The sequence below is a fragment of the Anopheles ziemanni genome, chromosome X, assembly GCF_943734765.1.
Source record: "Anopheles ziemanni chromosome X, idAnoZiCoDA_A2_x.2, whole genome shotgun sequence".
Taxonomy (NCBI): domain Eukaryota; kingdom Metazoa; phylum Arthropoda; class Insecta; order Diptera; family Culicidae; genus Anopheles; species Anopheles ziemanni.
The window spans coordinates 12,294,326-12,316,913 of NC_080707.1; the positions used below are offsets into that span (position 1 = coordinate 12,294,326).

A 22,588-nucleotide genomic window follows, 5' to 3' on the forward strand; every position below is an offset into this window, starting at 1 on the left:
CAGGCATTCGCTGGCGTAAAGGGCCTTTGGCGCGTTTGGCGAAGGTCAACAAAACAAATCTCGGTTCTCCCAAAATGTAAACATGTCAATCATCCTCTTCCGAGTCGATGGCGTGCTTCTGTGGTAAGATTCGTGAACATCGAAGGCTCTTGCGAGGTGCGCACCAACGGGCTGACTGCGCAGCATCCAACGCATACGAGGTGTGTGTGGTGTGTCTGTGCGGCATCTTCTAATGACTTCTGTCGCCATTTTTGTTGTGTTTTTTTTTTGCTTTTGTTTTGCTCTCCAAGCTGACCTTTGTCGCAGATGGCGATCGGTCGGATGGGAAAAAGGAAGTGTCGAAACGCAGCTACAAACGGACGGCGGTGTATATAGCCAGCGGGCGAGCGAAAAGTAGCTCACAGTCAACAACAATCTACGGCAACGCAAGAGCGGCAACATGCGCACATTAAAAAGAAAAGGAAACTCTTCAGCGGACCCAAGAATGGACACGATGTCCTTCGGAAACCCATTCGCTGGGTTTCGATTGGGGTTTTTTTGTTGTGTTTTGTTGACTTGACTTTGCGACTTCGGTGTTTCCCTGGAGTTGGGGCATTGGGGGTTATTTTTGTTTTTCGCGCAAAACGCCAGCGAAGTTTGTGTGTGTGTGTCGATGGGCCCGGGCAGCCTAACCCAGCTGAAGGTAAACCCTGCTCAACATCGAGAGCCGGACGGGTGTCGACTAATACACCCGGCGGGCAGCGACGTATCGTGTGGGCGCCATTTGGACGCCGCCGGACGCACTCACCGTCGAACTGTGCACCAGATAAAAGAATTGGCAAAGCAACTCGGGGGTAGCGGGGAAGAAATGCGAGAGGCCTAAAACTAAACGACAATGGCGCACCTGAAGGTAATGCCACGGTTAGCTCGCCAAATCTCTCAACCACACGCTCCACGGTTGTGTCGGTTTGAACCGCAGCCATCGCTGACATACATTCTGACAGCAAACTTCGCGTCCGTGACCTATCGAGACGCTTGAAATGTGTATTACCCGGTGCCGAGCGAACCGGACGATGGGATTATGGCGCATTTTAGGATCACCACCGGGCTCCTCCACGCCGCGGTCCGAGCGGTGGAACCAATCAGGCACCAAGGTTGTGATGGGACAGATACGACAGAAGGGAGGAGCCGTTGGAAGGGGAGGAGGGATGCAGTGTTCCGTTTCTTTGAAAGCCAAAGTGGTTTTCGGCACGCTTGGAGGTTTGAGCCGCAGGTAGGTATCGCACATGAGTTGGATTGGAGGGCCGACGACAATCACGACGATCACTAGGCTAACCCTCGATCAATCATCGTCATCTTCATGCGAGTACTAGGTGTCTAAGCCGGTGAAAACCCGCCGAGCTGTAGGACCATTTCCATCACACCATCACACATTGGTAATAGTGATGAGAATAACAACTCCTTCAAGAGATTTGAATAAGACTGAATATTTTAGATCCGTACAAATGACCAATATAGTGTAAATAGTGCGCTTGTTCGCATGGTAGACTTGGACAACTTTTAAGTGAAGTTAGTTTTCCTTAAAGTATTATAGGTTTTCACTCTAGTTCTTCAGTTTTACCTTTATTTTTATTTCTTTGGCACTGTTCTTTATAAAATGGAAGCTATACTAAGCGATGTAATCCAAATTTAGGAAATGTATTTTTTATTTAGTTATATTCATGTCCGCCACTCAGGGCTCCACGAGAAGAAAAACAAGAGACGCGTGGTACAAGAATTTGGTTATATTCTAACAAAGCAAAGTCTTTATCCAATTGTTGTTTCTTGAACTAAATCGAGGTACATGAACTCGTGGTCGGTTAAGAAGATGATTTCTACTTTTAGTAACTTATATATGAACATCACTTTGGCCTTCTGATAATGATTGTCTAATGTTTCTAGTCCTAGTAACAGGCATCTCGTCCGATCACATCACAGAGCTATTTGGACATCTTAAATGTCTAATTGCATGCCTAGTAATATATCTTTGGATTCGAATCCATGTCTGAGATTCGCGCGGATTCAAATCTAGTAGCTCTTTTACCCGCTTATTCGATCTTTTGGGATTCCAATCTCTGCTAAGGATTCAAACAGGAGTTAAGGTGTAAAACAATCAATTCAATTGTAAGATTCTACTCATTCCCACTCACTCTTCTTACTCAGTACGCAGGTTACTAGTTTGTAAGGTTATTTTCGATTTTGTTTTCAACGACGGGCCCTCTTCTCCTCCAAAGTCTATTATAACTATTCGTACCCTTCTAGAAGGTCAACCGGTACCGAAATGCCTCCTTTTCCTCTAAAACACCGACAAATAAGAACCAAAACCAACGTAGACGTTGCGACAGAGAAAGCAAAAGTATCGCTGGCTTAACGGCAGCAGCTGATAGGCCGGGGCTAGTTGCTCGAGACGTAACACGTATGTGCAAAGCTCGTTAAGCGAGCCATATTTGGAACACCGCACCGATCGGCTCGATCAGCCGCGATCGGGACAGGGAAACTAATTAATTAAATTTATATCAACACTCACTCGGCCATCGTGTGACCCGGTGTTGGGTCGCCGAAAGGTAACCGTTCTCTGCCCGTGGAGCCGCACCGACGACGTGGACGTAACGTACGCACACGTGTAAGCTCGCCACTGTATGGGAGGACGGTTGATTAGGGGGAGCAAAAGTCGTTGTTAATTAGATCGATAACGAGCCCGGAGCGCCCGGCATGGCCATCTAGTGTAATAGCGCAAACCGTGTGGCCAAACTCGCGCACGCACACCGCCATCACCGCAGATTCTGGTGCGCTCTGGTTTTTGGAAGGAGACTAATTGCAAAGCACCGCCGAAAGGTGCTTCCTACGGCGCCCTGCCACATGAATCGATGGCAACGGGTCTCTCTCCCCAGCACTGGACAACCGTTCTTTGCCAGTTATTCTCGGGATAGTGCGAACTCAAGAAGGCTTAAGTGAATTGCAAAACACACCGCTGCCGAATGCCGGAGTACCGGTTTTGCAGACGACATCATGAACCAAGGATGGGGTTAAACATTCTAGAAGCGCCGAACAGCTGAGTGTGTGAGGCAAACCCCGCGCTAGTGTCGCGTTCCGATTGCATGTTTCGTGATATAATTTCACGAGCGATATACATAAAAAGATACGCAGCGAGGACGCGAGACACAGTGGAGTGAGTGCAAAGACAACTAGACAGCCTTGAGAATTTGCTCGACCAAGAAGTATGCTCAACCCAGCGACTGGCCGTGATCTGACCTGGACCGGTGGCGATTGTGATCGAATGAATGTGGGACTAGCTCCTTGAACTGACGGACTTACATTCATTCCCCGCCCGTGCCCGTTACCCTTCGAAGCACCCGAACGACGACCAAGGCTCGCGACCGACATTTATAACCCTATTTTTCTCACCCAAACACGGCCGCGGTATCACAGGCTCAACAGGGACACGATGGGTTTCACTCCGAACTCCGTACGATATATCTGCTGAATGCTTGTTTCGTAAACATAAACCGATATTTGTGGTATTATAATCGTACTCATCTGTGTTGCGAAATGGGCTGGAGTATCTTTTTCCTTACTTTATCTGTGAGCGTTCAGATTGGACTCCGACCCGTGGGCCGAAGAACAACACTACTCCCTCCTCGAGCCTTGTACCTTCCATCACGCTGTGAACCTACACGGTAGAAGCAATGATGGATGAGGCATCTTTCCTGGGCTAAAATCACAGATCACGGACGCTGAGGCACGCAACTAACTCCTGAAGGGTGAAAGCGCGTGTTGCTAAAGAACTAACGGGTATCCCCCCTGCCTACCATGGTCATGTTTCCCCCTGCCTAAAGCAATGGACTCGGTGCAGTGCGAACTTAAGCAGTTTAAGGAAACTGACAGCTGACTTATCTGACACCACTACCACCTAAAAACCCGTGAGCGGAAGTTCTTGCGGTTCTCTGAACCTCTGGCTACTGTTAAGCCACTTCCAGTGAAGGTACACCGTACCTTCCAGGACCACCACTCTTTTGGAAGGCTAAGAGATGGTGATCCTACTTCTTTGACCTGGCTGTTGTTGTGCCAGGTCCTGGACGTGACCGGTGTCTGGTGGTGTTACTACCCTGGTGGGAAAATCAGCATGTCATAGTCTACGGTGGCTTCCGTCCCGTTCTGCACTAGCGTGCTTTCCTGACCCTACTCGTGACAGGTCCCGTTCTGCTACTGGTCGGGCAACTTTCTGCGCGGAACTTGTCTATCGACCAGTAACCCCAGGAAACGAGCACGGGGCAGCACCGTGTCTCGGATCCTTCGTAGCCGGGGAGCCACTTTCAGTGTGCGCATCAGTCTCGATCAAGAATGCTACAGTCCACCTGCAAACCGAGCAAGCATAGATCTTGACTTCTGGCACGTTTTGTGAATCATCTAGGAGAGTGAGTCCCTTCCGAAACACGTCCTACATCTTCACGTTCCTGTCCGTTGACATAGGATTCATCCTAACCCCCGGAGAGGCTAAACAGATCAGAGGGCTAGATATCTGCAACCAGGATTACAGATACCTTACGCAGGCCCGTTCCGTCTGCGGCACACTACCATAACCCCGGCCCCTCGAGGCATCACTCTGATAGTGTACGGGAGGTCGGATATCCCTCCCACCCAGATCTCTGTCGGTCACCTCTGTTTCCAGAGGGTCCGGTGGCGCCACGAGGAGGCCAGTATTCCAGGCTTTCACGCCGTCAACCCAGTAAACCAGGTTGACCCCACTATGACGGTGGGCCCGTAGTATCTTTTTTCTCGTTTAAGACATCCGTTTCGATTCTTACACCATAAATGACTTAAGAATACAAAGTACTAGGGTGTATGATCTATTTGTCCTATTGTAGACGAAACACTATCTTTTAGACATCACTACTACGATATGATTAGTAAGGCCAACAGGACTTTCGGTTTAGATCTTAAGCTGGCCTGCGGATACAACGATCCTTTATGTATAAAAACGTAGTTTATCAATCTAGTCCGATCCATTTTAGAGTTCTTTGGTGTCCACCAACCGTTCGATGCAATACTAGGCATGCAATTAGACAATTAAGGTGTCCAAATAGCTCTGTGAAGTGATAGGACGAGATGCCTGTTACAAGGACTACAAACATTTGACAATCGTTGTCAGAAGGCCAAAGTGATGTTCATATTTAAGCTACTAAAAGTTGAAATCATCTTCTTAACCGACTACGAGTTCATGAACCTCGATTAGGTTCAAGAACCAACAATTGGATAAAGACTGAACGTTGTTAGAATATAACCAAATCTTTGTATCACCCGTTTCTTATTTCTCGTAGAGCCCTGAGTGGCGGACATGAATATAACTAAATAAAAATATCTTTCCCAACATTGCATTACATCGCTTAGTATAGCTTCAGTTTCGGTGTATAAAGAACGATGCCAAAGAAAAAAAATAAATTGAAGAACTAGAGTGAAAACCTCTAATGCTTGAAGGAAAACTAATTTAAACGAACACAAGAACCTTCTGTCATCAGTACGGAAAGAACAACGCGAATCACTCATGCGCACTATTCACACTATATTGGTCATTTGTACGGACCTAAAATATGTATATTTATTTGAAAGATGGTTCATTATTACTGTTTCGCAGCTGGGACATTATTATCGGTTGGATAAGAATTATAATATTGCAAATACCTAAAAAGCTGCTGAATTAAAACTGGAAGGGGGAGGGAGAAAAGCTTAAAATGTACCGGCGGTTTGTTTGTACGCCTTGCTTTCGTTATGTATGTATAAATACGTTCATTATACGACTGTGTCTAGACGATGCTGCGTGATTGCAAATTTGAATTAATATAAGAGGCTGCAAATTGTTAGGTTAGGAAAAAAAGAATAAAAAATACGTTAGCAAATCGTTAAAACGGTAAGGTAACTAGCACTATATGTAGTCCGCACACATGATCTTGTCTTGTTCCACTGAAACTGCAGCTAAGAATGTACGCCTTTTAGATGCCTGGGAAGAGAGAAACCCAATCCACCACACGGTGCAGCCCATCACGACTGCGTTGAGTTCGTTCTTTAAACAGGGTTTGGCAGATCAACTACAAGATCCAGCAACATTCTTTATAGATCACACTCTCTTTCACGTCAGCGTAAACTTTCACGTTCGTTGGCGTGAAAGAAAGTGTGATTTACAAAGAATGCTGCTGGATCTTGTAGTTGAACTGTCAATTACTGTACAAGGACCTGACCGGAAACGGGTGTATGGTGCAGGAGGAATGCACACGCCAGTGGGCATGTGATAACTGTACGAATGCGCTGGTGGCGTGAGTACAAATCGTAAACAAGACCATGCCAGCATGAGAGAAAGCGATGGGCAGCTACTTCCTAGGATACGACGTGAAATGGTGTATCGGAAGAGCGGTACCATCTTTCCACATATTGCATACCGACGCACGTGATGTCGGCAGCGAGCGAGAGGGCATCGAGTTGTTTAGGCTTGTTTTGTCTCCACGTGCGTCGCTCTCTCGCTCGCTCTCTCTCTTTCCTCCTCTCTAAGAGGAGAGTGGTGGTGGCGGGGGTGGAGCGAGAATGTGTGACGCTACACCACTGTTTAGTGGTGGTGGTGGGGGCTGCGGCCCGGGTGGCGGAGGAATAAAGCAACCACTAGCCTGCGGCGGCCAGCTGCTTCCAGCTGCTTTCCCCGCCGACCAACCGCCACCGTAGAGATGTCCACCGGGTGGGGTGGCGGGAGCAGGTGGAGCCGGAATCGCATCGCTCGGCGATCCGGATGGAATCGGTGGTTGGGGCGCGGCCCATTGCATCAGCGAGGGCATGCCGGGCGGTGGAGGTGGCGGTGTCGGCAGCGCTGGCGGAACCGGTGGAATCGGCATCATCGGAGCGGTACCATGGTGCTGCTGGTGACCCCACTGGTGCCCGCTACCGCCGGCGCCACTGCCGCTGCTACCGGCACTGCTGTTGCTGGTGCTGCTGGTGGCGCTGCTGTTGCCACCACCGCTATGATGGCCACCGTGCGAATTGCTTCCCATCAGGGACGGCGGGTGATGCGGTGTGGACATGAGGGGGCGCGGGGCTGAGCGGGACTCGAACAGATTGTAGGAACCGCGCGAGTTGCCGCTGCCACTGCCACCGCCACCTCCACCGTCGCCATGTCGGTAGCCATTGGCGTAACCATTGTCAAGATGCTGTGGCGGCGCTTCACCCAGCTCGGCCATCAGGCTCATGTACTCTTCGTCGATCTTCGTGGCCACGTTGTTACCGGTGGAGCCGGGCGGGCCACCGTGGCCCGGACGCTTGCTGCGACAATCCCGCGCAATGTGCCCGGTGCCGCCACACGCCGAGCAGACGATGTTGTTCGTGATGTTCGGCTTGTCCGGGCACAGCCAGCTCTTGTGCTCGTTCGAGCCGCAGTTGTTGCAGCGCGGCCCGTCCGTCTCGCGCAGCGTACCGTTCAGCTGGGCCAGCTCGCGCAGCTGCATGCGCCGGAGGTCGTTGTGGCCCTCCGGCACCTCAATGCCCTGCCGGATCACATCCTTGATGCGGTCGACCGCTTTTTTCACCGCCTCTGGGTTGCTGGCGGTGATGAACGCATGCAGCGGCTCATCCTCACCCGGCAGCGGCTGGCCATCCTTGCGCCCGACCTTACCCTCCTTCACCGAGCCCTTGCCTCGGATGATAATCTTCGCGCCCGTATCCTTCTCCATCGCCTTCAGCGTGTTACCGCGCGGTCCAATCAGCAGCCCGACGAAGTTGATGTCCGGATGCTCCTCCTGCGGGATCAGCACCTTGTCGCTGACGCGAATAACAGGCGGCCTGCCGAAAGAGAAACGATGAGAATTCAGTCACATTTACCGGTTTACCAATGTAAACTCTCGTAATCGTAGCGGGGGGAATTGAATTTGAATTTGAATATTTCTTCAACTAGCTACATTACATACGGCTTTTTACGTAGAATACCAGGTCCGCGACAGCCGAGCGCTAGCACCGGTTAGAAAACCGGCCCATTAGCGCCGGGGCTCGCCACCTCGACGGCGTCGGTTCGAATCCCAACCGAGACCGGACCCTCCCCTGTACGAGAGGACTGACTATCCACGTACGCACAGGGAAAAACTGTCGTAAGCCCTTAACGGGGCAGGTCCATAAAACACAACATGTCCATAAAACCACTAGAATGATCGAAAAACCAGTGTCACAGATGAAGGAACCGCTAAATTGGCTTAGCATTACACAGCTTTACACACTTGAATAATCGATGGAAAGCATTGGCTAACAGGGGCTTTCAATCCAGCATTCGGCCTGAAAAGGGAAAATCAGTCAAGAAGACTTACTTGTAATCCGACGGAGGCTTGAAGTCCGGATTGAGCGACTGCATGCGCTGGATAAGCTGATGGCGCTGCTCCTCCAGCTTCTTGCGGGTGCGAAATTCGCGGGTATTCAACCGCTTGCCGTCGCTACTGTAAATCGGTTCCGGCGATGGCGACCTGTGCGTTGCGAGATTGAAGAGAGGGTTAAAAAGCAACAAAACAACAGCGTTAGTGTTTGCGTAGGGCAGTGGTTCCGCATTTTTCGGTTTCTTGTTTCATGAGTGGCCACCAACACCCTGCGCCGCGACAAGGTGATGGACGCCCGGATTTTGCCGGGCTCGGCTTCGAGAAGAACAACCCCGCATGTATGTTCTTTTCATGCATTGTTTCCTCTGTGCAACACAACTCTTGAGTTTGTTTGGTTTTTTTTTTTTTACTATCCCTGTGTTCGCTGGTGATCTTTTTTTTTATTTTTTCTTTTTGGTATTCCACGCGATTTGCCTGGTTTCGTGTGCTGGAAAATGATCATAGTTATTAGCGAGCGCATTGGCAAGTGCGACATTATATACTCGGGCAGCGAACGTGCGCGCGGCGACATTGGGTTTGCTTGCGATTGGCTACTTTATGCGCTTGGTACACACGGATTTCGCACGCACGCAACGATCGGTATCCTTTAAAAAATAATTAATTGGTTCATTATTAATTGCAGCGTTAAAAATACAGAAAAAACAGCGACAGGAGGGAGGGGCGGCGGTCTTTGCTGCATGAGTCGGGCGGGAGGGTAGCGTGGTTACCTATTGGGTTGGCCAACAACACCAACAACGGTCACAAAACCGTTTGTCTGCACCGAAGCAAACGCGCACCGCTCGCTCGCTCACTCTCTCTCTCTCTACCATTATCTTACACCTTTGGTGTCGCGGGCTGTCTTTGGACATTTTGCGCCTTTGTGGGGGGGAAGGTCTTTGAATATAAATTAAAATGTAGTTAAAAAAAGTATTAGATTAAATCGCCTGGTCGGGGATTACAAACGAGAATAGTTTTCATTAAGAAAAGAGAAAAGAAAAAGGAATATGTTAATTTTCATTCTGCTCTGATCCATTTTTTCCGATATTGCACTTCATGTGATGCGTTTGACGCTCAACAGCACAGGGGTGGTATGCGGGTGTTGTGTTCCGAGTGTTTTCAGTTCAGCTTCGTTCATATGCTGTCACACATCTGCATACACGCATACACGTACACACCACAACCGCACACACACGCACAGACAAAACGCCCAGCATACACGCGTTCGCTCCATCCGCTCGTCCTTTTCCTAAAGCTCCTGTATTAATAAACCGTTCACACGTAGAAGGTAGGTTCTGCCGTGTCTCCAGGATGATTCGTTTTTGGTAAGATTCTGTTTGTTTGTTTTTACTTGCTGAGAGCCGCTGGAAGACGAAGGACATGCCGGACGGAGGGAGATTGGGTCGCGCTGGGTTGCGCATACGCTTTGCCACTTGGGACACACAGATGCCTGTTGCTACAACGAGTTGAAGTATGCAATTGATTTTTCTTCGTCTGTTTGTTTGCATTCAGATTTGTGTTTGTGTGTGTGCTTGTGTCGGAGGATTCCTTGACTGTGTTAGATTATTATTTCGATACGAAAACATATCCTTTTCCGAAACCTCCCGCGCTAGAAAACCTCACTTAAACAACAATTTTATAAAAGCAATAAATCACAGTGCTCTCATACGTCTCGAGTAAGATCTTAACCTTTTTGAAAAATAATGGAAAGACAAGAAACATGACAAGACGAAACTTAAAACAGTTTTTCAAGTGCATTTTTCACACCTTCAAAACCTTTGCTTCATTGATTTTGGTTTAGTTATTAAAAAGCTCGCAAAATTTATTATTTATCGTTCGTATGATAGAATCCTATTATTTTGTCTAAAACTGAACGCGTGTGACCACTGGGCGAGAGCAGAGCACACGGTATTTTGTATAAATTCATCGTTTTAAATCGACAACGCCAAACAAAGTAAAAGAGATCCTAACAGATCGGTGAAGTTACGAAACGAGAGGAAACGCTGAATGACAAATTTGCAAACTTATCGGTTTTTCAAAAGGCAATCTTAGCCCATTAACAAAGTAACAAAAGGGCATGCGGATTGACGGAAGGTGTGGGGGAGTGGGTACACCTGAAAGGTAGGATGGATTTTTAATTCATATTGAACACACCCTAAAGGACAAAAAGTTGTTATGCCTAATTAATTAAATGGGTTAGCGTTGGTAATCGATGGAGACCATATTCTAGTTGATGAAACGTGAAAATTAAACTCTCGAAAAGCAACAGAGAATTCGTTTGAACATATGAGAATATGCTCAGGAAGGTTAAGAAAATACTGTCGACAACCCCAGCCCCTTCGACGACTGTGGATATAAAATTTAAGATGTTGAAGTGGGAAGTTACATTGGCAAGAACAAGATCTAACCTTTCTTCCGGATTTTGTGGAATCATGAGGTCACCCGTCCTTAACTTGCGGCTGATCTCTTCGATCTGTAGTTGCACTGTAATGAAAAGAAGCAGATGATGTATTAGTTCGTGGCATAGACCCCTTCGATGAAGGATTAAGAACTTACACTAAATGCGGAATCATCTTAAACCATAGCTTTAATCGATGTTCTTACCCAGATACGCTTCCTGTTGATCGGGAGTCAATGTTGATGGCAGAACAGTAGGCATTCCTGGAATGAATGTCTTGTCGTGATCACCACCTGCCCAACGGGACTTCCTTTTACGCTTTCGAGCCGCTTCCCCTTCGCCACCACTACTGTGCCCACTCGTAATAGCTGCGGATGCTGCATTGTTTTCTCCTAACATAAAACAAACGACAGAAAGGATTTAACATTTGCCGTTCGAGCTAAAGGACAGGTGCTTTGATAATAGCAACAGTGATGTTAGTGTTACCTTTTGATCCAATGGAGGAACAGCTGTTTTCGTTATGCATCTCAAAGAGTGCTTGTTGTGTCTGGATCTGTTGCTGCTGCTGCTGAATCTGCTGCTGTTGGTTATAACTATTTAATAATTTGGCAAAATCATTTGCTGTCGATGCGGTAAGCATCATCGATGCCATAACGTTTTGAGTGAACTCAATGCCCTTATAATCGTATTCCTTCTCTAGGCTCGGTTGACGCGGCCGCTCCGCCATTCGGCTAACGTCGGCGTCATGATGTTCACGCGAACGGTGTCGCTCCCTCTCGTGGTTCCGGTGTTTACGGTCCCGGCTACGGCTGCGGCTGCGTCTTTCGTGATGATCCCGCCTCCGATGGTCATGCTCCCGGCTATCCTCCCGTGGGCGACTGTGCCTTCGCTTATCCTTGCTGCGCCCACTATCCCGGTTCCGCTCGCTGCTGCGCTCTCGGGAACGGCTGCGATGGCGGTCCTTAGAACTCCCAGCCCCACGATCCATCTGGCGTTCCTTATTGTCCGAGCTGTGCGAGGTACAAATAGGCATGGTTAACCTATAAATCAACACGACTGCGCAAAAACGCGCTTAGGTGGTTCTCGGAAAAAAAAAATCCATACCTCTTTTTCTCACGCTCCTTATCGCGAGACTTACTTGGACCACTCATGCTACTTCGAGACTTTCCACCATCACGATCTCTATCGCGTTCGCGATCACGATCCTTGGATTTAGGTTTAAAAGTCATAGCAAGCGCTTTTCTTCTTCGCTATGATTGATAAAAGTGTATTTCTTAAGAAATCCCGTACTTACGCGTACTATGGCGACACCAAATGACGTACAATGAAGAAATCATGGGCTGCGGTCGCGTTACAAACACCGATGGCTGCGTACGTTGCGTGGCTGCCCTACGAACAAAGCTCATCGCAGGTCTACACGGCGTTGCGACTTTCATTGCGACCACAGAAGTGTCAAAGTAATCAAAAAATAGCCTGAGTCGGCCATCTCGTATGTCAAAAGTGTCTCACGCTTTCCAGACTGCACCGTCGCGTAACGCGACGTCGCCTGACAGGCGCTGAACTCCATGCAAAAAAAACATAGCGCGATTCGCGAGACATCGCGCAAGCTTTTTTTTATATGGAGTTCAGCGCCTGTCAAGCGACGTCGCGCTGTAGTGTGGACCCCGAGTCTCAGAAACCACGGTCGCAGGAAAGTCGCAGCGCCGTGTAGACCTGCAGTCAATGATAACTCTGATGGAACCTATGAACAGAGCATTAAATCTCGTGTTAAACGTTGCGCTGCTACCTGCGAGAGTAGTTCATATGTAGAGTGTGCGTATAAGGGAAATATCACGCTTTTGCTCTGTCCGATTTTATCTGTCAACAAAGTGGGATTTTATATACAGGCTGTCCCCGGTTTTCGTCGACCTCGGTTTTCGCCGTTTGACAAATTGTTCGAAGATGGTTTATAGCAACGCGCTCTGTTCTTTACTCAGACGATTCAATGCATTTTGTATGACAGAAGATTCGAACATGGACTAATAAACGAGAGGTGCAGATTTTTCGCTTCAGACCAAGGTGTATAAATTAGAAGGTGAAGTCGACCAGTGTAAAATGACATTTCATGACTTGACGTAGCACTTCTGGGGTATTCATATGGGATTTGAGGGGGGGTATCAAGGTGTATAAATATAGAAGGTGACTTTATGTCGCTTTGGAAGGGGTGCCATATTTGAGAAGAGTTATTTCAAAAGCCCAATCCTTTTCCGATACCGTGATAAGTCACCTTGTATATTTATACACATTGGCTTCAGACTACTTTGCTTAATCAAAAAAGTATTTAAATTGAAGCACTGAATGTGTTATTGTAAACCTGCACGGATTTGATGACAAAAACCGAGGCCGGACAGTACTCGGAATCGTGGCTTTCATCAAGAAAAAATAATAAAATGTATTTAATTTGGTTTGAATTTGGAAAATTTCAAAAACATTGGCGGATCTGACGTCCGATAAAATATTGTACTTAAAAGCATTGACACCAGCCTCAATCGAAAACTCGATACTGGTCCTACCTGTTCATACCATGATCAGAGCTTTGTTTACAGGCATTTGTTAGTCAGGTGATGACAATATTATTACCTTTCTTTTCAATGGGTTACTGAAGGAGTGACCTAGTGAAGCTGAAGTTTTAAATTTAAGCCCTGGGTTGGGCTCAAATTCCAGATCATTTTAAATGCTTTGAAAATATTTTATCAAACATTGGCTTTAATGTCTGTTCTATAAATCCCTAAAAAAATGTGTAAGGTCGGTTTGACGTTGATTTCAACTATGCAGCAATTGGATCCTCTACACGCCTCGTTTATTTTAATGTTCGTACCCGATATAGCAATTGGAATAAACTCAAGCATTCAAAAAGGTACAACACTGGTTTGAAAAAGTTTATACCCCCAGCATTGAGGGTATAGCGGATAGAACAACTGCAACTGACGTATTAAAAGAAATAGTGATGGAAACAAAAATTAGCGACAATCGGATAGGTCCGCTCAGGTACAGGAGCGAGTCCATCATTTAGCTGGCTCCGATTAAGAACAAAGACAATTTTTAATTCATATCACTCTCCGAAGTCTAATCTGAAAGCATGTTCCGATGATTTTTATCCATTTTTATTTATATTAAAGGTTGGAAAAATAATCAAACATCCCTCGATATTGCTCCGAGTTAATGTCAATTTGATTTGTGATCGGATCGGTCTTAATTCACCGCTCCGGGTTAGCATCACTACTCTTGGTATAAGCCTGTCATTTCTATATTAGCAGAATTGCCGTGTTTAGTTACGCGTAATTTTATAATTTAGAGGCAAAATATTTGTCCAGCAATTGACCCGGAAAGTTTTATAAGTGATTCATAGGAACAAAATGGAAAATATAGCGAGAACTCACGAAGGTATGTACAATAGTGGCACGAATGGGCATAAATGAAGCTCTGGTGGATCGTTTGGAAGTGGTTGCTTACGTTCTGCGGAACGAAACATTTCCGCGGCCTGCTTTTCACAGACACTTTGCGCCTTTCTACTTTTGATCTCGTTTCTATGACTGAAAAAGGTACATTTGCTGTCTTGAAATGCCAAACAGTAATGCAACCAAATTCAAATCTAATAAGTAGCTTTTAAATTATATCCTGTTCCCGAAAATATGAAATATAGACTAAGAAAGAAAAGATAAGGCATCAGAGTGGTACATGCTTTTATGAATGGGTCTGTAACGCTAGAGCAGACACGTCGGTTCCATATACTTCTGTTTGTTTCAATATGTTTCTCCCATTTGCAGACATCGAAGCGCACATTCGAGATCTTCAGACGAAAAATCGCGAAATCACATCCGAGGCAGCAAAAGATAAAGGAGTTGGGTTGACCGACCGCGGTTACTTCGATACGGATCTTTACAATGATGGAAACACGAACAGCAAGTACGACGGATACGTCACATCCATCGCCCCGAACGACGACATTGACGACGAGGAGGACGAGGGGCTACCGATCGGACGGAATAATGGCGCCATAGGGTTTACCGCCCCACAGGCGTTGCTCAATGACATTGCGGTACAGGTAAGAACACCTGCTTCCGCTCCGGAAGCTTTGGAGAAGAAGGCACGTTTGGTCTGCAACTTTGCTATTTGTTTATCTCCTACAGGCTGAGGACTACGACCCATTTGCAGACCGCAGAAGACCCACGGTAGCAGAAAAGGAAGATGAATACCGCCAGAAGCGGCGACGCCTGGTCATTTCGCCTGAGCGAGTCGATCCGTTTGCAGATGGTACGTACTTGCCGACATTGTCTCAAGTAAAGGAAGCTTTTTTCGAGCGTACTTTTAATTTTCATCGATATTCACAGGTGGCAAAACTCCTGACGTTGGCAGCCGATCCTACACGGAAATTATGCGCGAGCAGATGGTGAAAGGCGAAGAAGAAGAGGTATGGAAAATACAATCTCTCAACAGTACACTGAGGGAAACTAGAATAGCACCATCCTGCTTGAAAAATTCAAGCTTTTAACAGCTTAAACTGAATGCAATAACGTTCCAAACTGGAAAAAGCTTCAATTATGGAAATTTTATACATATTAACGAATGGTGCTATTCTTGTTTCCTTCAGTGTATATCTAGAACACAATAATCGTCACTTCTAACTTTTCTTACCTTTTCCGCAGCTCCGTAAGAAAATTCAAGAGAAAGCGAAAGACGGTACGCTTAAAATCAGCTCAAATGGATCACTCAAGCAAGCATCGCAACCGCAGCTTCCGATGGCCGAGCCAAAAAGACGGGGGCGCTGGGATCAGGCGGTGGAGGAACATTTCATTCCGCCCAAGAAACCCTCTGTACCGGCAACTCCGACATGGGATGCGGAGGTAAGTTTGTTTTAGTTATGTTTGGGGGCTTCTCACCGTCGGCGAAATGACGGTAGATATTTGTCATCAGATTGTTAATATAATCCTTCTTCATGAATAGTTTTTAAAAGACACCTTTGATTTTAATCTCCAAATGCTCACGAAGCACGAGATGGATGAGCTGAATTTACATACTCCGAGTGCAGTGTTATGTTGAATCTAATGGTGTGACCATCCCTTCTCTTAAATTTATTAGAAAAATCAGGACGAGCTCCTTTAGTTTAGTGGGTGGCAAACATTAAAATCACTCGCCAGGCTCTTATCGTTATAAAATTTGTAAAATTTATGTTGTTTTTGTTTGCTATATCTTTGTCGTACCAAACTGGTTGGCTTTTTGTGCAGTTTCACCTAACAGTGTTTGATAGGGCATACTATCTATATTTAATATTTAGTAAAATTCTTGAACTATTGTTTTGACACATTCTGCAGATCTTGAGATTATTTGCCAACTTATCAGATTTTGCTTATGCATTTGTGGAAAGTACACGTAAACGAATACGTGCTCCCAAGAGGTAGACCTTAACGCGGACATGTTCAAATTCGGCGAATTTCCTAGTTAAGATGGGTTCAGCATTGAATTTCCCTAATATTGTTGTTGGGACCCCTTCTCCCAACTTCTTATCTGAATGAAGACAATCGCTGGTATCCATGAGTACGTTACAATGTTTTCCGAATACTTCAATACTTCCAAAAACAGTTACGCATGGTACTCACTTTTAGAAAAGAAAAATAATAACTGACTTGAAGGGGAGGGAAACAATTAAAACAAATGCTACAGAACAGTTTTTAATTGTTCCTTCCGCAGAAAACACCTGCCGACCATCGCTGGGACGAGACGCCGGGACACAAGGGCAGTGAAACACCTGGCGCAACGCCAAACGTACGCATCTGGGATGCAACTCCGGCACATGCGGGCGGTGCGGCTGCGACCCCGGGTCGAGAGACGCCGGCAGAGAAATCGACCAGGCGCAACCGTTGGGACGAGACACCGAAAACGGAGCGCGAAACGCCCGGACACTCGTGGGCCGAAACGCCCCGCGCCGACCGAGTGAGCGGGGAGGGAGTGCTGCTAGAGGGCACCACACCCGCCTCCAAGCGCCGCTCGCGTTGGGATGAGACGCCCTCGAATGCGACACCCTCCGCCATGACGCCCTCGGTGGCGATGACACCGACACCGCACGGTGCGGCTGGCACGCCAGGGCACGCGACGCCACTCCTTACCCCCGGCGGCACCACTCCGATCGGACAAAAGGCGATGGCGATGGCAACACCGACGCCCGGCCACCTCGCAGCGATGACGCCCGAGCAGCTGCAGGCGTACCGCTGGGAGAAAGAAATCGACGAGCGCAACCGGCCGTTCACCGACGAGGAGCTGGACGTAATGTTCCCGCCGGGCTACAAAATTTTGCCACCACCGGCCGGCTACATTCCGATCCGTACGCCGGCGCGCAAGCTGATGGCTACACCGACGCCGCTTGCCGGCAGCGGACCGGCGGCATTTTTCATCCAGAGCGAGGACAAGTCGGCCAAGTTCGTGGACAACCAGCCGAAAGGCAACCTGCCGTTCATGAAGCCGGAAGACGCGCAGTACTTCGATAAGCTGCTGGTGGAGGTCGACGAGGAGTCGCTGACGCCCGAGGAGCAGAAGGAGCGCAAGATCATGAAGCTGCTGCTGAAGATCAAGAACGGCACGCCGCCGATGCGGAAGGCCGCACTGCGCCAGATCACGGACAAGGCGCGGGAGTTTGGCGCCGGACCGCTGTTCAACCAGATTCTACCGCTGCTGATGAGTCCCACGCTGGAGGACCAGGAGCGCCACCTGCTGGTGAAAGTGATCGATCGCATCCTGTACAAGCTGGACGACCTGGTGCGCCCGTACGTGCACAAGATCCTGGTCGTGATCGAGCCGCTGCTGATCGACGAGGATTACTACGCGCGTGTCGAGGGCCGCGAGATCATCTCCAACCTGGCGAAGGCGGCCGGTCTGGCGACGATGATCTCCACCATGCGTCCCGATATCGACAACATCGACGAGTACGTGCGCAACACGACGGCCCGCGCGTTTGCGGTGGTCGCCTCGGCCCTCGGCATTCCCTCGCTGCTGCCCTTCCTGAAGGCGGTGTGCAAGAGCAAGAAGTCGTGGCAAGCGCGCCACACCGGTATCAAGATTGTGCAGCAGATCGCCATCCTGATGGGTTGCGCCATCCTGCCTCACCTGAAGTCGTTGGTCGAGATTATCGAGCACGGGCTGGTGGACGAGCAGCAGAAGGTGCGCACGATCACGGCGCTGGCGTTGGCAGCGCTTGCCGAAGCAGCGACCCCGTACGGTATCGAGTCGTTCGATTCGGTGCTGAAGCCACTGTGGAAGGGTATCCGTACGCACCGTGGTAAGGGTTTGGCGGCGTTCCTGAAGGCGATCGGCTACCTGATTCCCCTGATGGACGCCGAGTACGCGAACTACTACACGCGTGAGGTGATGCTTATTCTGATCCGCGAGTTCCAGTCGCCCGACGAGGAGATGAAGAAGATCGTGCTGAAGGTGGTGAAGCAGTGCTGCGCCACCGACGGTGTCGAGGCGCAGTACATCAAGGAGGAGATCCTGCCGCACTTCTTCAAGCACTTCTGGAACCACCGGATGGCGCTCGATCGCCGCAACTACCGCCAGCTGGTCGACACGACGGTGGAGATCGCGAACAAGGTGGGCGCGTCCGAGATCATCAACCGGGTGGTGGACGACCTCAAGGACGAGAACGAGCAGTACCGCAAGATGGTGATGGAGACGATCGAGAAGATAATGGCCAACCTCGGTGCGGCCGACGTCGACTCGCGCCTCGAGGAGCAGCTCATCGATGGCATCCTGTACGCGTTCCAGGAGCAAACGACCGAGGACGTCGTCATGCTGAACGGGTTCGGCACGATCGTGAATCAGCTGAGCAAGCGCGTCAAGCCGTACCTGCCACAGATTTGCGGCACCATCCTCTGGCGACTGAACAACAAGTCGGCGAAGGTGCGCCAGCAGGCGGCCGATCTGATATCGCGCATCGCCGTCGTGATGAAGACGTGCCAGGAGGAGAAGCTGATGGGCCATCTGGGCGTGGTGCTGTACGAGTACCTCGGCGAGGAGTACCCGGAGGTGCTCGGTTCGATCCTGGGCGCGCTCAAGGCCATCGTGAACGTGATCGGCATGACGAAGATGACACCACCGATCAAGGATCTGCTGCCGCGCCTCACACCCATCCTGAAGAACCGGCACGAGAAGGTGCAGGAGAACTGCATCGATCTGGTGGGACGTATCGCCGATCGTGGGCCGGAGTACGTGTCCGCCCGCGAGTGGATGCGCATCTGCTTCGAGCTGCTCGAGCTGCTGAAGGCGCACAAGAAGGCGATTCGGCGCGCGACCGTCAACACGTTCGGCTACATCGCGAAAGCGATCGGTCCGCACGACGTGCTCGCGACGCTGCTCAACAACCTGAAGGTGCAGGAGCGCCAGAATCGCGTGTGCACCACCGTCGCGATTGCCATCGTCGCCGAAACCTGCCGCCCGTTTACCGTGCTGCCGGCGCTGATGAACGAGTACCGCGTGCCGGAGCTGAACGTGCAGAACGGCGTGCTTAAGTCGCTCTCCTTCCTGTTCGAGTACATCGGCGAGATGGGCAAGGACTACATCTACGCCGTGTGTCCCCTGCTCGAGGATGCGCTGATGGACCGCGATCTGGTGCACCGGCAGACGGCCTGCGCCGCCATCAAGCACATGGCGCTCGGCGTGTACGGGTTCGGGTGCGAGGACGCCCTGATCCACCTGCTCAACTACGTGTGGCCAAACATCTTCGAAACGTCGCCCCATCTGGTGCAGGCGTTCATGGACGCGGTCGAGGGGCTGCGCGTCGCGCTCGGTCCCGTCAAGATTCTGCAGTACACGCTCCAGGGGCTGTTCCATCCGGCGCGCAAGGTGCGCGACGTCTACTGGAAGATCTACAACTCGCTGTACATTGGCGCGCAGGATGCGCTCATCGCTGGCTACCCCCGCATCGCCAACGACCCAACCAACCAGTACATACGCTACGAGCTCGAGTACAGTCTGTAAGCTTGCTGTCCATTGCCGTGCGAGCTCTACCTGCCCAGAACGAACAGTTTATCACCCTGTTTTGCAAGATTTTTCTTTAGCATTGCAATGCACTTTTCATCCTCTTTCACGCTCGACTTGAACTTTCCGAGCAAGCATAAGTTTAACTGTAAATTTATGCACACGAGACTCATACAAAAAAGATTGGGATTGCTTATGATAAAACTATTTACCCAAGCGCTACGGTTTACTTCACATACTCAATTTGTTTCTACCATTCCTAACATTCAGTGAACCTTTTCTCAACACATAATGCACGTAGAGGATGGTTAAAATGGTATTACCAAAAAAACCGTTGCTAACACAGATATCCAAACTGCAAATCCTAGCGATACTCGATCGATAGATAGACTCGATCAAATGCTGCACTAAGCCATTTGTTTTTAGTTTTTTCCAGCTCGTGGATCAGCAGATGAGTGCAGTGCGCTACAGAATAGTTAGGAAGGTGGTATTCTAGGATTTTCCTAACACTCCCAACTTGCGCCAGCCGGTAGCGTATAGAAAAAGGTAAAAGTTAATTGCTAGTGGCAAGGCAAGAACTACTACGATTATCTCTTAGTATAATTAAGCAGTAGATTGTAAGGTGTGAATTCTTCATAACAGATACGCGATAGAAAAGCTAGAAAAAAAAGTTGTCACAGGTCCGCCAGCAGGGCAGAGAGTTATTATTTAAGGTAGCCTACATTTTTTTTTTCTATAGGGCATTTTGTTTGTTTTTGATATCACTTTATTTTTTGTAGTGTTATTAACACCTTGTTGTCGTCCGGAGTCATTACGGAGTTTTGTTCGCTAGGCCGCGAAAGGATAAGGTAAGAGAGAGAGAGAAGCTGCGGCAAGAAAACGATGTAAAAAAAATGGAATCGCCCCGATGATAAGGTGTTCAAAGACCGTCTATATTCTGAATTTTGCTAAGGTTTAATTGTATCCATATTAAGACTAAGCACGAGTGGTCACACATCCTTAGTATTTCCACTGGATTTAATGTTTGTATGTGATCAAATAAAACACTTACTGCTACCGATACGGAACTGTAATGTGTTCTTATCTTACCTAATTTTGGTGGTTGAACCCCGGACTAGGTTCCATTACCAATGTCGTAGTACGAAAATAAAATAATGAACGTTTCTTTTTCCAGCTACAACAATAATGCCAGGGATAAAAATCTTAAAGGGTAAGCTTTATTTGTTTACATTGCAATCTTATTTACAAAATCACCACCATCTCCAGCGTATATCGGTGACAGCGCGGGATATTGGATAGAGTTCGGATCTGGTCACCCAATTCGACAGCAGACGACGCCCACCGTACATCAAACTAGTTGTCGCACAACCGGTGTACACGATGCAGACGAGAAAGAAACACACACAGCACAGCTACGCTCCTGACTTTCATCGGTCCTAGCCCGACAGCGGGTTGGCATTGTCCTGGAAGTCAACCTCCGGCTGGAAGCCTCCCTCCTTGTCCACGATGTACTTGATCGTCATGAGTCTTCCATCCGGCAGCCATACCGAGTATCGGCCCGTCACCTGGGAGAAAGTGGTAGATAGTGGTAACTAAGCTGGGCTGATGGGGAGTAGTCTCCCACTCCTTGACCCATCCCCCCTTACCTTGCCCGCCGTATCGCCGGCTTCATTTTTGTCGAAAAATAGTTGCTTCTCCGGATCCTTCACCTCGTACTTGTACTCGTACTAAAAGAAGATGGAAATAGTGTTTTCAGCAAATCGAACTAACAGAATCTCGAGTCAACAATGTTGCCAGCTCCAGCTAACGCAGGACGAGTCCATTCATTCTATTGATTATCCCACTCCGTTAATGTTCCTTCCCTTTCGAGCATCCTTAAGTCTCTCTGTGTGTGAGCTGGTTGTACTTACGGCCTCGTACTTCTCTGCCTGTGGTGCGGCATGCAGGAGCATGATCGATACGCTCAACAACACCATCAGCAGCGTCACCATTTTCGCCGACATGGTGCACCGGAAGCAGGACGAGCGAGGCGTGGATATTTGGTTGATTGAGGGGGTAGCTTCTGCCAGGACGTTCGGCACGGGGCTTGGACGGGTTGATGGTGCTGATGCTGGGGCTGCCTCTCCGGACGAGGATACGAGGTCCTCGGACCAAGCGGAAGGAGCGCGAGATGCAGAAAAACAACAAAGAACCACAAGGAACGAACGACTCACAGGAGGATCACGAATCAGCGAACGGCGATAGAATACTGCATGCACCCGGCAGCTCCCGGGTTCGTATTTATACTCGCTTCCATTCTCCACCATTTCCCACGGGGGACACTAGCACGAGCAAGAACAGTCACGGCAAGTGGAGCACCAAGTGCCAATCCTTTTTCTCCGCACATTTGAGATGTTTTTCGTTTGGCGTTTTATTTTTTTGCAATTCGCATCTCGTGCCTCGTTTTCGGCGTGGCTCACACCATGTTGTGCCGCAATCTACGGGGATGGTGTGTCCCAAAGGGGCACGACAGCACTCGAACGGTGATGATCTGCTGCATTCGCACGGCTCTCCCTTCCCCCGTTGCACAGTAAACCTAGTGCACACAATTCGGCGGCCGCTCGATCAAGACATATATTGCAAACAGGAGCTGAGAAATCGCATTCCTTATGAATGATCAAAATATAAAACAACTCTCAGTAGTTTTTTATTCATACATCATGTTGTGTGGAAACCACTGTTACGCCTTTCGGCAGGATTTTTACTTAAGTTAATGGTGAAATATTGGCAACCAAAAATTTTCTCCTTGTTTTTTTTG

At 48.7% G+C, this 22,588-nt stretch overlaps 3 protein-coding genes across 3 annotated transcripts; 1 reads left to right on the forward strand and 2 right to left on the reverse strand.

The window, feature by feature from the left end:
- Positions 1 to 6,554: 6,554 nt before the first annotated feature.
- On the reverse strand, positions 6,555 to 12,055 carry LOC131291083 (splicing factor 1). The gene is made up of 6 exons (XM_058320273.1): positions 11,890 to 12,055; positions 11,272 to 11,795; positions 10,992 to 11,177; positions 10,796 to 10,871; positions 8,349 to 8,501; positions 6,555 to 7,833 (listed from the first exon to the last, which is right to left on the reverse strand). The coding sequence occupies exons 1-6, from the start codon at positions 12,012 to 12,014 to the stop codon at positions 6,555 to 6,557; spliced, it is 2,343 nt and encodes a 780-aa protein (XP_058176256.1). The 5' UTR covers positions 12,015 to 12,055.
- A 2,125-nt stretch (positions 12,056 to 14,180) lies between these two features.
- LOC131291433 (splicing factor 3B subunit 1) lies at positions 14,181 to 19,810 on the forward strand. The gene is made up of 6 exons (XM_058320642.1): positions 14,181 to 14,208; positions 14,592 to 14,869; positions 14,955 to 15,078; positions 15,156 to 15,235; positions 15,471 to 15,668; positions 16,513 to 19,810. Exons 1-6 carry the CDS (start codon positions 14,181 to 14,183, stop codon positions 19,789 to 19,791), a joined length of 3,987 nt encoding a protein of 1,328 aa, XP_058176625.1. The 3' UTR covers positions 19,792 to 19,810.
- A 1,406-nt stretch (positions 19,811 to 21,216) lies between these two features.
- LOC131290959 (pro-resilin-like) lies at positions 21,217 to 21,831 on the reverse strand. Its single transcript, XM_058320151.1, has 3 exons — positions 21,702 to 21,831; positions 21,438 to 21,518; positions 21,217 to 21,356 (listed from the first exon to the last, which is right to left on the reverse strand). The coding sequence occupies exons 1-3, from the start codon at positions 21,792 to 21,794 to the stop codon at positions 21,228 to 21,230; spliced, it is 303 nt and encodes a 100-aa protein (XP_058176134.1). The 5' UTR covers positions 21,795 to 21,831; the 3' UTR covers positions 21,217 to 21,227.
- Positions 21,832 to 22,588: the final 757 nt, after the last annotated feature.